We start from the raw sequence: 11,784 nt of genomic DNA on the forward strand, positions 1-11,784 counted from the left end.
AAATACCACTGGATTTATTCTAGTATAAACAAGACAGAAATATATTCCAGTGCCTGCACTGTTGTGATATTTATCTTCAAAATAAAATCCAAGTCAGATTTTACAAACAACTGGAAGAGCTCTACTGTGGGAGGTAAAATAGCACCTGTAACAGAGGTGCCCAAACCCCACAGTTTCTCAAGTGAAAGTGCAGTGTAGTGAGAGCAGAGTCTAACAGCAGAGTACAAATGGAGTCATAAAACAAAAAATGAACTATTTTCATGAAATTAGCCCCTTCACTCAATAAATAAAGACCTTCTTGATGAATTGGCTTTCATTTTTAGTCTTTTTAAGGTGTTAATGTTAGGAGGCAACCTATTACTTTTTGTACTATTTGTTTCTTTAAATGCCCATCCTAAAATACTTGTAAGAAGGCAAGATTTAAGTGTCTCAGTAGATTATACTAAGTGGCCTAATTTTGTTTAATCGCTGTCTTGTTTGGAATTATTCCTGTAATAAACATGCATATTCCCTGGGGAAGGTAATGCCAAATATTTACCTTACCTACTTGCTAGATGCTGCTTCTTGTTGGACAGGAGCCATTAGGATATGTTGGTAGATGCTGCTGGGAGCTGGGCCTGAATTCTTGGGGTTTTTTTTCCTGTTGGATCCTAACCAATTGTGTCTCTCTTTTACAGGGTGGCATGTATGTTTTTCAACTCTTTGACTACTATGCAGCTAGTGGTGTATGCCTTTTGTGGGTTGCATTCTTTGAATGTATTGCTGTAGCCTGGGTTTATGGTAAGTGAGAATCCTTTCATCTGATATCTTTTGATGAGTCAGTGACAATTTTGCTAGGCAAATATTTAATGATCAGCCACCCCAGAGTCTTCTTCCCAGCAGCAGACACATGCCATTAGTATAAATTTGCCCTGACCTCTTGGAGACAAATTTGCATCTGGGATGAATCCAACCTCCAGTGTTTTTTCCACAAAAAATGAGTATTCTTCCATTGCTAATTAATAAGGGCACAATTAAGCATTTTCATGTGTTAAGTTTAGAGGTGAGAGTTTAAAGTGTGGCCAGCCATGAAAATTTCTGTTTGTCTCTCAGAGAATTTCCTTTCAGAGCTGCAGTGTCTGCAGGGACAAGCCAACCAAACAGAAAGTACAAAAAGAGCTGAAAAGTGTATTCTGCACCATTACTTTTAGGCAATGCCAAGAACCAAGGTCTGACAGTGGCCTCTGTAGCTGCCTGAGCTGTGGCTGGGGAATAATCAGATGTTTGCTGATTAGGACTGGTTATTTTCTGATTCTCCATGTATTCCATCTCCTCAGAAAAGCAAAACAAACAAAGTCAGATTTCTGTAGAAGCAGGTGCACCGTTTGCTGTCAAGTCTTTCCCATAGTGATCCCTCTGGGAAGTTCAGTGAGAGAGGAGAGCGTGTGTGACAGGGGCAGGAGAGATTAGCATTGCCCTCCTGCAGCCAAATAATGAGGGGAGAGATGGGATGAGCGAGTCCCCAGACATTTGGGCTTTTCAAGAAAATCATTTTGGACTTCACAGCTGTGGGAAGCATTTGAAGAATACCTCTGACACCCTCATCTTCCCTTTAAATACCCCTTGGGGAGCCGAGGAAGGCAGCTTTAATCCTACAGTATTTACAGGGCTTTTATTTGCTCGGTTCTTGCAGGCGCTGATAATATTTATGATGCCATTGAGGATATGATTGGATACAGACCTGGTCCCTGGATGAAATGGAGCTGGATTGTGATCACACCAGTTCTTTGTGTGGTGAGTACTGACCTGTGCTCTTTCAAGTCTTACGTCTGGCAGTGCTAAGGCACCTCTTACTGCTTCTCTTCAAGGGAAGGCTGTTGCATTCAGAGGCCAATTTGCAAAGAGAAGCTGAAGGCTTGAACATACGTCTCAAAGACATCATGTTCTCAGATGTCAGCTGTTAACATGACAGCTTTCTACTCTCTACTGTGCCTGCACAAATTGCAGTTGGCTACATTTAAGTGGATTTTTCTTAGGATTGGCAAAATTCTACATTCATTAAGAGAAAATTCACTCTCCAAAGCACAGTTCCTACTTTAAGACATAGGACTGCTAGGCCATTGTAACAAAAAGACTTGAGCAGTCTGAGGCAGACCTCAGCTTGAAGTATTTCATTGGGTGGGAAGAACATCCTGGTAATCTTGCAGTATACAGCAAATAGTTGAGCCCTGAAGAAGGATTGGCCGTGTACTGCAGCTGTTCAGCACCATCTCTTAGCACTCTCTTGTCACACAGCAGATGCTATAAGCAGATGCAGATGCTCTTCCAATGATTTAAATGGAAGAACAATTCCCCCATTGGCTTAAAGTACATATGGTATCCATCAGCCCTGCCTTTCACTGCCTGTCTTCCTCAGGGCCAGTGGTAGCACCAGAGCCCTACTGCTTTTAGCGTTTTTTTGAGCCTCACTTTGTTTTCCTTTCTCATCCACAGGGATGCTTTATCTTTTCTTTGGCCAAGTATAAACCACTGACCTACAACAAGGTCTACACATACCCAGACTGGGCAATTGGCCTGGGCTGGGTTCTTGCCCTTTCCTCCATGATCTGCATCCCTATGGTGATGGTCATCCGCATCATTCAGTCAGATGGGTCGCTCATTGAGGTAAGAGCAGTTGTCTGCCTAGAGGAGAAAGGGAGCTTTAACTTTTTATACAAAGTAGTGCTTGGAAAACTGCCACCTTGCCCAGATAGGGCAAATAAGATTGTTAAAGATCAGCTGTCCTCTGGGCAAACAGTAGGAACAGAACAAACACAAAGCCTTCTGTTCCAGATAAACACCAAGTGATTTTACTCGTGTCCCACTTGTGCAGCTTCCAGCTTGGCAAATCATTACCTCCACGTGCGGACAAACATTCAAGGACTGAGGTGTTTCTGAGTTTCAAGTTTCCCTTCTCCAGCCCACAGAGACACAGAAGCACCATCCTGAAAATCGCTGAGAAAGAAAAAGAGAGAGAGACCTGGGTCAAACCTGGTTGTGTAAAAACTCATTGAATTTCAGGGAAATTCAGATACGCCTGTGGATTGTGTGGCTCTCAGGCATGAGCTTCACTGTGGGGGACTAAATAAAAGTCAAACCCTCTTGAGAGAGGGCTTCACTTTTTAGCTTTTAAAATTTGCGTTTCTTTTATTTCAAACTGAAACACTGGATCCAGATTGGCCTGGTATTTAGAAAACTTTGGGTCTGATTCAGACTTGACAGTGCACATTCCCTCGGGTTTGGATTTGCAGGAAATCTCTTGCCCTTAGCAGCTCATTGTGGGCTCCTCTAATTTGTTTTTCTTGCAGTAGAAGGTCTTTAGAGGCTGTGCAAGCAAGAAACTTAGCAATTCTCTTCTAAGTTTTCAGATTAGTTTTGTTTATGCCTAACGAGTCAGTCTTAAAGGCAGCTCAGGGTATTCTTGGAGAAGAAAGTGGGACACTTTGGGTTAGGCATAAAGAGAATTTAAAAAAATACCAAACCCAAACATTTCCCAGAGCACAAACACTTGCATTTGTTTTTGTCCAAGTGTTAATGGTCTTTTTCAGCTGTGGCCAGGGCATAAGTGTTAATTTTCCTGCCTACATTGTCACCATTGTCACCATGAGAGACAAGTCTAAAAGTAGCCAAAACACAGCTCAAAGACCATGTTAGGGAAGGAAAGAGAGTAAACACTCTAGATGCCATTTAGTTCTTCCTTTGTGAGCTGAGATGTAGGACAGAAGTCGCCACTTGGCAGTGAAGGCTGGGCTGAGAGGCAGAGCTGTTTCTAAATGAGGAAGGAGGACGCGCATCATTTGCAGCACTGAAAGCCCAACGTGCAGGATGCTGGAAATTGCTGGGACTACCCTCCTGCCTGACTTCCCTGCCTCCAGTCAGGCTCTGCAGCTGAGCAGGAGTTGAAGGCCCCACAGATCCCCACAGCCTCACAGAGCCGCAGGCGCGCGTCTCCCACCGCCGCCCGTCCCTGTCCTTGGAATGCCGCGTCCTGCACGTGGGGACACAGAGGCCTTCTGGGCATCTCAGCTCTGCTTTCCTTCTCTCTTTCAGAGGATAAAGGCGGTGGCTGCCCCCAAGGAAGTGAATCGGTGGTCCAAAGAAACAGAGAGTGGCACCCCCTTCTGCCCCAATGGAACTTCAAATGGCGGATTGATCAAGCCAACTCATATCATTGTGGAAACCATGATGTGAGCTCTCTCTGTGAGAGGATAAACCTGCTTTAACTGCCGTTTACTAACCATAGATTCTCATAGGACCAGGTTTACAGAGCTTTATATTTGCACTAGGATTTATTTTTATTTCTCACAGAGAAAGTTATTTTTTGTGTGTGTTTTTTTTTTTAATATTTTGTAAGGTAATCACAGCAGACGTCTCTCTGTAGAGGGAGAGCTTTCATATCAGACTAGACATATTACAAGAATTTACTATTATTGGGTTTTTTTAAATATATATATCTTTATCTCTAAATATTATACACCTTACCACTTGAATTTATTGTCTTGCCAGCAATACATTCAAGTCTCAGAAAGCAATTTTAGGTGCTGGTATGGTTGGGAGCAGGGTAACCTACAGAACACACAAAAGGAGCTCTGTTGAGAGATAGATTTTTTAAAAATGCTGTTTCAAGAGAATTTTCAAAGGTGTAGTATTTCTACCCTCTGGTTCAACTGTGGTAAACGACAGGAGTCAGGGTCACTTTAGGGAGTGGGTACAGTTTTGTTTAGTGCAGTCCCTGGATAGGGATATAGCCAAACAGCTGGAGCAGGGAGTTTGCAAGGGATGCAGAGAAGCTGGGTGTGAACAGTCTTGTGGCTGTCCCTCCCAAGGACAGCGCTGGGACTCTGTCACACTGATGGGAGAGAACTTGAGGAGGGCATTTGCAGGATTTGGCATGGTTCAGTCTTTTTTTGTTGTTGTTTTTAAAATTTTTGAGGGTTTTTTACCTAAGTGAAATGCCTGCTGTTTGTGTGTGAGCAGGGTGGTTGAGTACCTGCTCCTGAGTTTTCCAGCAAACCATGTTTTGGTGTGGTGGCACTGGTGTAAACTTGAATTCTGCAAACTGGGAGGGCAGCCTGTCCCCAGGGCAGCACAGGTGAGCACTGAGCAGCCAAGAGGGGAAAAGCAGCACCTGCCCTCTGGGTGTTTCAGGTGTTCACTTGCTCATTTGGACTTTGGTTTGGGGCAGGAAAATAAAGGAATCATTTCTGGACTCTGACCGTCCAGAGGTGAGCACAAACCAGGTCATCCCTGGCAGGAGGAACAAAACCACTCACCTGGTGTAACTGGTATTGATAACAGACACATTGTTAATAATAATAATAGTAATGATGATAATAATATCACACAGCAAACAGGTGCTTTTCATCCACGTATCTCAAAAATGCTTTTCCAAGTTCGGTAACCAGGATTTGCTTTATTTATTTATTTGGGGGAGGGAGGTCATTGCTGTTGGAGGAACAAACAAAAGGACTAAGTGAGTCCCTTGTCCCATGTTACTAAATAGCAGTCGTGGACCTAGAGCCCCCAGTCTCCTTGCTCATCATTGGGTTAAAACATGATTTTATTTTATTTTACTTTATTCTATTTTATTTTATTTTATTTTTAGGAGGGCTGGAGGGTGGCAAACATATTTATGAATTTTATCTACTGAAGAAACAGGGCTCTTTGGAATTTAAATTAAAGCAAAGGGAACATGTAACACTGAAATACTTTGTATTGGTCAGAAGGAATTGGGTACCATTCCAGGTGAGGCTGGGAAGAGAAGAGAAACCACTACAAGGAGTATAGGAATGGGGGTTCCACTTTATGTAGTGCAGGTGAATGTTTCCATGGGGAATTGGATCCCTGAAAACTGTCCAAAATATGGACAAATGCCTTTTTCTTTTTCTTTTTCTTTTTTTTTTAAACTTGAGCAGGTTGTGCTGGGAACAAGTTCTCCAGCGAAACTCAGCCTTGTCTTGTGGGCATTGTATTAGAGGAAGAGAGTTTTTTTCTTACCATACCACAGGTAGTCTATCCAAAGGTATTTAGAAGAAATGCTTGATAAGAACAAAGTTTGTATCTGCTTATTCTGCTGTCAGCTTAGTCTGTCAGGGCAGAGTTTGTCATTTATTTAAACAGGAACATAAACAGTTCTTAACATTCCTACACAGTAGTTTTATTTTCTTTTTTCTTTTCCCGTGGGCTAACTGGCCACAGCAGCACAAATATTTCTTAACTTGCTGGTTTCCCTGTAACAGAAACAGGGAGATTTAAAACTAAGAGATGGACCAAAATAATTACTAATTAAAGAAAAACATCGCTGCATCTATAACTTCCAAATCTTTCTAGTTTGAATTTGTAGATACTTTTACAACAGAGAGCTGAGTTGCAGCAACAAAACCAGTCACAGTAGAATTGTGTTTTCTTTTTTCTGGTTGCTGTATTATGAGAGTTCTAAAGGAAACTTTTGCATAGCTGGAGATAGCAAACATCTAAATGACACCTGCTGGGCAAGTGGCAGAAACCATCCAAGGTCACAGAAGGAATTCTGAGAGCCAGTGGGTGTCCTCAAATGTGCCCAAAATAAAGAAACATGCATACAGCAATTTTATTTTTTTAACAATCAAAGGCAAGAAAATGTAACCAAAGATAACTCTCTTGGTGAGCTTCAGCTTGGGCTCTCATTTTTGAGTTACAATCAGTGTCTGCAGAAAACAGGCACAGGTGAAGAGGGAGTAGAAGGTATGGGGGGGTCTAAATTAATGGGTTTTGTGAGTGCAGGTGAAACACTGACGTTTGATTTCTTTCTTTTTTTGTATACATACATTGTCATACAACTGTGTTTGAGATTATATAGTTTGAACATGACTTTTGTGCTATAGAGCTGAGACAAGCTTTAGTTAGGGGAAAAAAATGGTTTGGCTACATCGAAGATGTCTCCAGCAAGTCAGCTGGGTGTTCAGGCCTCTCCCATATTGTGGAGAGTGTCTTTGTAGGAAGAACCAGAGGGATAATACTACACCTTTCAAAGTACAACTACCAGAGAATAGAACCCAGCCCCATTTCGATACAAACTGTGCCATTCAAATCAGTCGCTTCCATGATCCAAGTGAAAAGGTCTCGCACAAATGCAACAACCTCACTGAAGATTCTCTGTGTCAGCTTCCCTGGCCCTGCTGTGCTCTGCAGTAAGACTGCAAGGGAGGGCTGGGACTCACCAAGAGCCAACAAATCATTGTTTCTGGAAAACAGTTCCCCTCTCCCCTCCTCCCTCTCCTGCCAAAAAAAAAAAAAACAAACTACTTAATTCTTCTTATTATATCTGGGGTTTGAGTTCCAGTGAGCACATTTGCATTTTTACAGTTTGGGGTTTTTACCTAACAATTTTATCAGATTTCTAAACTTTTCTTGGTGATAAATTTGCATTTGAACATGATCCTCTGCCAAATTTATTAAAAAATAATTTTTTAAGAAAGTTTGTGTTTTCTACCTATTTTGACTGCAAAGACAACTGATTTTTTTCCTCTATTTACTTGTTTAAACTCTTATGACCTACTTTACCTGTTTTGTGTAAATGCGGAACTCTATGTTAAAGCATCATGACTAGTTATAGATGAACTGGTTTGGATCTAGGGAAAACAGTGCAGTTTTGGCATGAGATCTTTAGAACTAGATCCTGGAGATTTAAGCCAGCATAAACCAAGACAAAATGCACACATTTTCATGTTTCATGTACCTTTGTATTCATGGGGTCTTCTGGGCTTGAAAACAGCAGAGTTTCAGCAGTATTTATTTCCAGTTGAACTGAAATCAAGAGGTAGTAGAAATGTAAAGGGGAACATATTCCCCATGAGATTTTTCTGACCTGTTTCTTACTTTTCTTAATTTTCCAAACCTTTTCAGTTCACCTGTTACTAGTGATGATCTCTCTGAATGATCATCTATTGTAAGGGACTTTACCAGTAGTCTGTATCTCAGTGTTTAAGCAGTATGATTTCATAAATAGAACTGGTTTTTTATTGTTGTTGTTATTATTCTATTTTTCCTTCTCATCATAGCTCATAGCTTTCCTTTTCATCTGGTCCAAACAGATCCACACACTTAGAAAAGTCCTTTTTAAAGTTTGAGATAGTAGGTCCACAATGGATTTGTTCTTGTGATGTAAATGAAAATACAAAAGCCTGGCAGCTGTATTTGCCATCTAGAAGTGCTGGTGGCCACCCCACAGCAGCAGTACAGCTCCTGGAATTAGGGGTGGTGGAGGGGAGTTAGGAATGATCTGCTGGAACAGCTCAGCAAAACTGGTTTTCACTGCTGTTCTTGGGGAGAGGAGGAAATGAGGAAAAGTAGGGGGGGAAAAAAAAGTGCAGCCTTACAGTTGCTGTAACACTGAAAAAACCCCAACAACATCAGCAGAGCTTTTATTGTCAGGACAGCACCTCCTGCAGCTGTTTCCAGTCCTGTTTCCAGCCCAATTCTCCTTTCCCAACTGCAGATGCTTCTGGTTCCTCTTCTTTGTCTCAGCATTAGATAACTCAAGTAGATCTGAAGACACATGGACATCTCCATTCAATAGATCTTTTCCAAGTCTCCTCCTGGTCTGTTTTTATTTGCTAAGGAGATTTTCAGTTTTGTTGAGGTTGTGCTTGTCACACTTGGGTTCAAAGCTCCCACTTGTTGCATCAATGTCAAACTTCCAGCTGTGGGAGAAGGATTTGAACATTTTTGAATAACTGATTATTAGCTTCTATGTCTTGTGGTCCCTGCAGGATCACTCATGGAGGCATAATGTATATAAAATGTTAAATAAGCTGTGCATTGAATGCAGTGGACAAGTTAGTTAAGCAGCTCAAGTACACTTGGAAGAAAGATGACCCTGACATTATTTCCAAGGAGATTCAATGGAAGTTGCTCACTTTCAGTAAAAAGAATAAAAATAAATTTGTGTTTAAGTAGAGTAGTAGATGAAATCTTCCACCCTCATATGCACGCACACAGTGGGGACATTGCTTCTATTCCTAGGCTGCAAATCATGTGTGTAAATCTTGCCAAGCTGTTCAGGATGAGGATTGAGGAGATTTAGGCACCACTTGCCTGCAAAGAGCCAACCTGCCAGGGTGTCCAAATGGTCTTTCCTAAATGGGAGTGGTGGAAGAGGGACAGTAATAACAAAATCCTGGACCATGGCCCCTCCGAGGAAGCCTTAAGGTTGGATTTGTAAACTCTCCTGGCTACTTGCAGGCACCACATGGCTCCTGGCATGGGAGGTTGGGTGTGGTGTGGGTTCAGGCAGCTGCCCTGGACTTGTTTTCTCCAAAATCAGCATCCAAAGCCTTGTGGTTAGGATTGACGTGTAGTTGTGTATTTGTATATTTGCATGAGCAAAGGTCAGGAACTGTCGAACCCTGGTAGCTTGTTTTATTTCTTATAATCAAAGATAAGCTTAAGAAACAAAGTATTTAGTTGATTTGATGACACTTGACATTTAAGAAACCCTTGAACTAGTGCAAAAGAGGTGCTCTGAGCTCCATACTTTGGTCACAAAAATTTTCTTATGGTATTAGTGGTCAATTTGAGTCAATGGGAGAGATTGCTCAAGAGAGACTTGAATATAACCAGCACCAGCACCCACTGGAAAACTGCCCAATCCAGCCCCACACCCTCCACCAGATTGTGGCTCTTTTCTGCCAGCCCAAAAAAAATGTGTACATGGATAATGCTTCTCTGGAAAAAAAAAAAAAAATCTCAATTTGTTTGTTTCTTTTAAAAAATAAAAATAAAAAGTCCCATTCTTTGTGTGGTTTTTTTCCAGTTGTCATTGGGAATTGGTGATTTCAATTTACCCATGTCCTAAAACAAGAGCAGAAATAGCTTGAGATACCATTTCACCAAAAATAGGGACAAGCTCAAAATTTTGCAGGTTGAAAATTTTAAGAAAACAAATCACCCACCCATCCCCATCAAAGGTGGAAAACTTTGGTGACAGGGTTTGTGACTGGAAAAGAGCCTGACCCTGCTTGTAATGCTGGGCAATTGAATGGCAGAGCAGACACAGCCTTTTTGTATTGCTGCTGTGTCCTCATTTGAAATAATCAGTAAAAGCGTCAGAATTTAATTACCACGAGCATTAGGAGTAAAGTAAATTGAAGAGAATTTTAAAGGAGCAAGTTTTGGAGGCTTGCTCCCAATGGCTCTGCAGTGCACAGTGGGATGGTGCTGCTCACTTTCCCTTTGCAGTGCCGGGAAAACATGGCCTGACTTGAGAAATCAGAAGAAATAACGGGAAAAATAAAGCTATTAAAAAAAAAAAAGAAACTTGATGCTGAGGAGCTGTGCACATGTGTGCATTTGTGGGGGAAGGCTTCAGCCCTGTAGCACAGTGAGCACGATACACAGTGTTCCCAAATGTACCTGCTTCTGCAGCTGTTAGAAAGAGTCGATTTTTTTTTCAATATATAAAGAAAAAAAAAGAAAAAAAAAGAAAAAAAAGAAACCAAAAAAAAAAAGGAAAAAAAAAAAAGAAAAAAAAAAAAACCAAACCAAACAGTGGCAAAATTCTGTTGAGAGGCTGATAAAAAAAACAAAACCTGAGGGGGCAAGTTGAGTTAGCTCATGACCTGCTCCTGTCCTGGAAGCCAGCGCTGGTCTCTCAGCATTGCAGCATCCCAGTACTGTTCTGAAGTGCTCGTTGTTCAATAGGATGTTGTTTTTTCTCCAGTGTAATGTTGTGATTGTTACCTGATAATATTGCCAGGGACTTCACATTGTAAGAGGTGGTCCATCTTGTTTGATGTATTTGGCTAAGAAAACAGTGGTGTTTTTTAAATTATTTAAATTCCTAGCAACTGTGACTACAGTAATGTGATAATGAGTAGCACATGCAGCGAGGAGGCGAGGGCGATGATGGCCTCCTTAAAAATGTCATCTGAGCTTTTTTAAAGAAAAAAACCTTAAAAATATTTTTAAAACATTTTAAAACATTTTTTGTGTGTTCCAAAACGGAATATTTGTATTTGAAAAAAATCCTGGAGTGTAATTTAATCCTAAAACTCCCTTGCCTTTGTGTATATGGTAAATGTTTGTATTTTGCAGTTTCTGTTTTGCTTTTTAGATAAATAAAATGTATATGGATATTTTTAAGTCATCTTTGCTTTTTTAGATGAGTTTGTAATCACCTTATAACTGAAAATAAAACTTTCCTTTATAAACCAGCTATGCCCTTGGATGGTTTTTTTGGTCTTTGAGTGGCTCAGTTTTTCCTTTAAACCTATTACTTATTTTGGGGTTGTTGGTGTGGGGGGTTTTTGTCCTTATAAAATACTATATATATAAAATATGTGTAATCACTATCTAACTTCACATTTTCCATGGTTTTACCCTGGTTGACAGCACAGCCCCACACAGCCACTCACTCACCCCCTCATCCAGTGGGATGGGGAGAGAGTGAGAAAGGTAAAAGTGCAAAAATTCATGGGTTGGGATACAGACAAATTAATAGGTAAAAAAAATGGGGTGAGGGGAAAAAAACCCACAACAAAATACATCAAAGAGGTAAAGAACAAAACAAAAAACCCCAAGTGATACAAAAGAAAGCCATTTCTCACCAGCAAGTGCCCAGCCCATGCATGGCACCACTACTGTGAGAGTTCAAATACACCAGAAAAGCCCAACAGGAAGAAAAAGAAAGGAAAAAACCCACCCCAACATTTCTTTTCCTGTTGCATGAAACTGGTTATTTCAAGCTCGTTGATGGCCTCTTCAGTCAAACAGAACACCAGAGTGTCC

The 11,784-nt window shown here is 41.0% G+C and overlaps 1 protein-coding gene across 5 annotated transcripts in view; it reads left to right on the forward strand.

The window, feature by feature from the left end:
* The window catches only part of SLC6A6 (solute carrier family 6 member 6), an 88,425-nt gene extending 83,724 nt beyond the window's left edge, over positions 1-4,701 (forward strand). For all 5 annotated transcript variants that reach the window (XM_017732541.1, XM_017732540.1, XM_017732539.1 and 2 more), the window contains 4 exons: positions 678-780; positions 1,673-1,773; positions 2,473-2,643; positions 4,069-4,701. In XM_017732541.1, the coding sequence (XP_017588030.1) occupies positions 678-780; positions 1,673-1,773; positions 2,473-2,643; positions 4,069-4,209 (516 nt within the window). In that variant the 3' untranslated portion in view covers positions 4,210-4,701. The remainder of the gene's footprint in view (positions 1-677; positions 781-1,672; positions 1,774-2,472; positions 2,644-4,068) is intronic.
* Positions 4,702-11,784: the final 7,083 nt, after the last annotated feature.

Source organism: Corvus brachyrhynchos, unplaced genomic scaffold, assembly GCF_000691975.1.
Source record: "Corvus brachyrhynchos isolate BGI_N302 unplaced genomic scaffold, ASM69197v1 scaffold4, whole genome shotgun sequence".
Taxonomy (NCBI): domain Eukaryota; kingdom Metazoa; phylum Chordata; class Aves; order Passeriformes; family Corvidae; genus Corvus; species Corvus brachyrhynchos.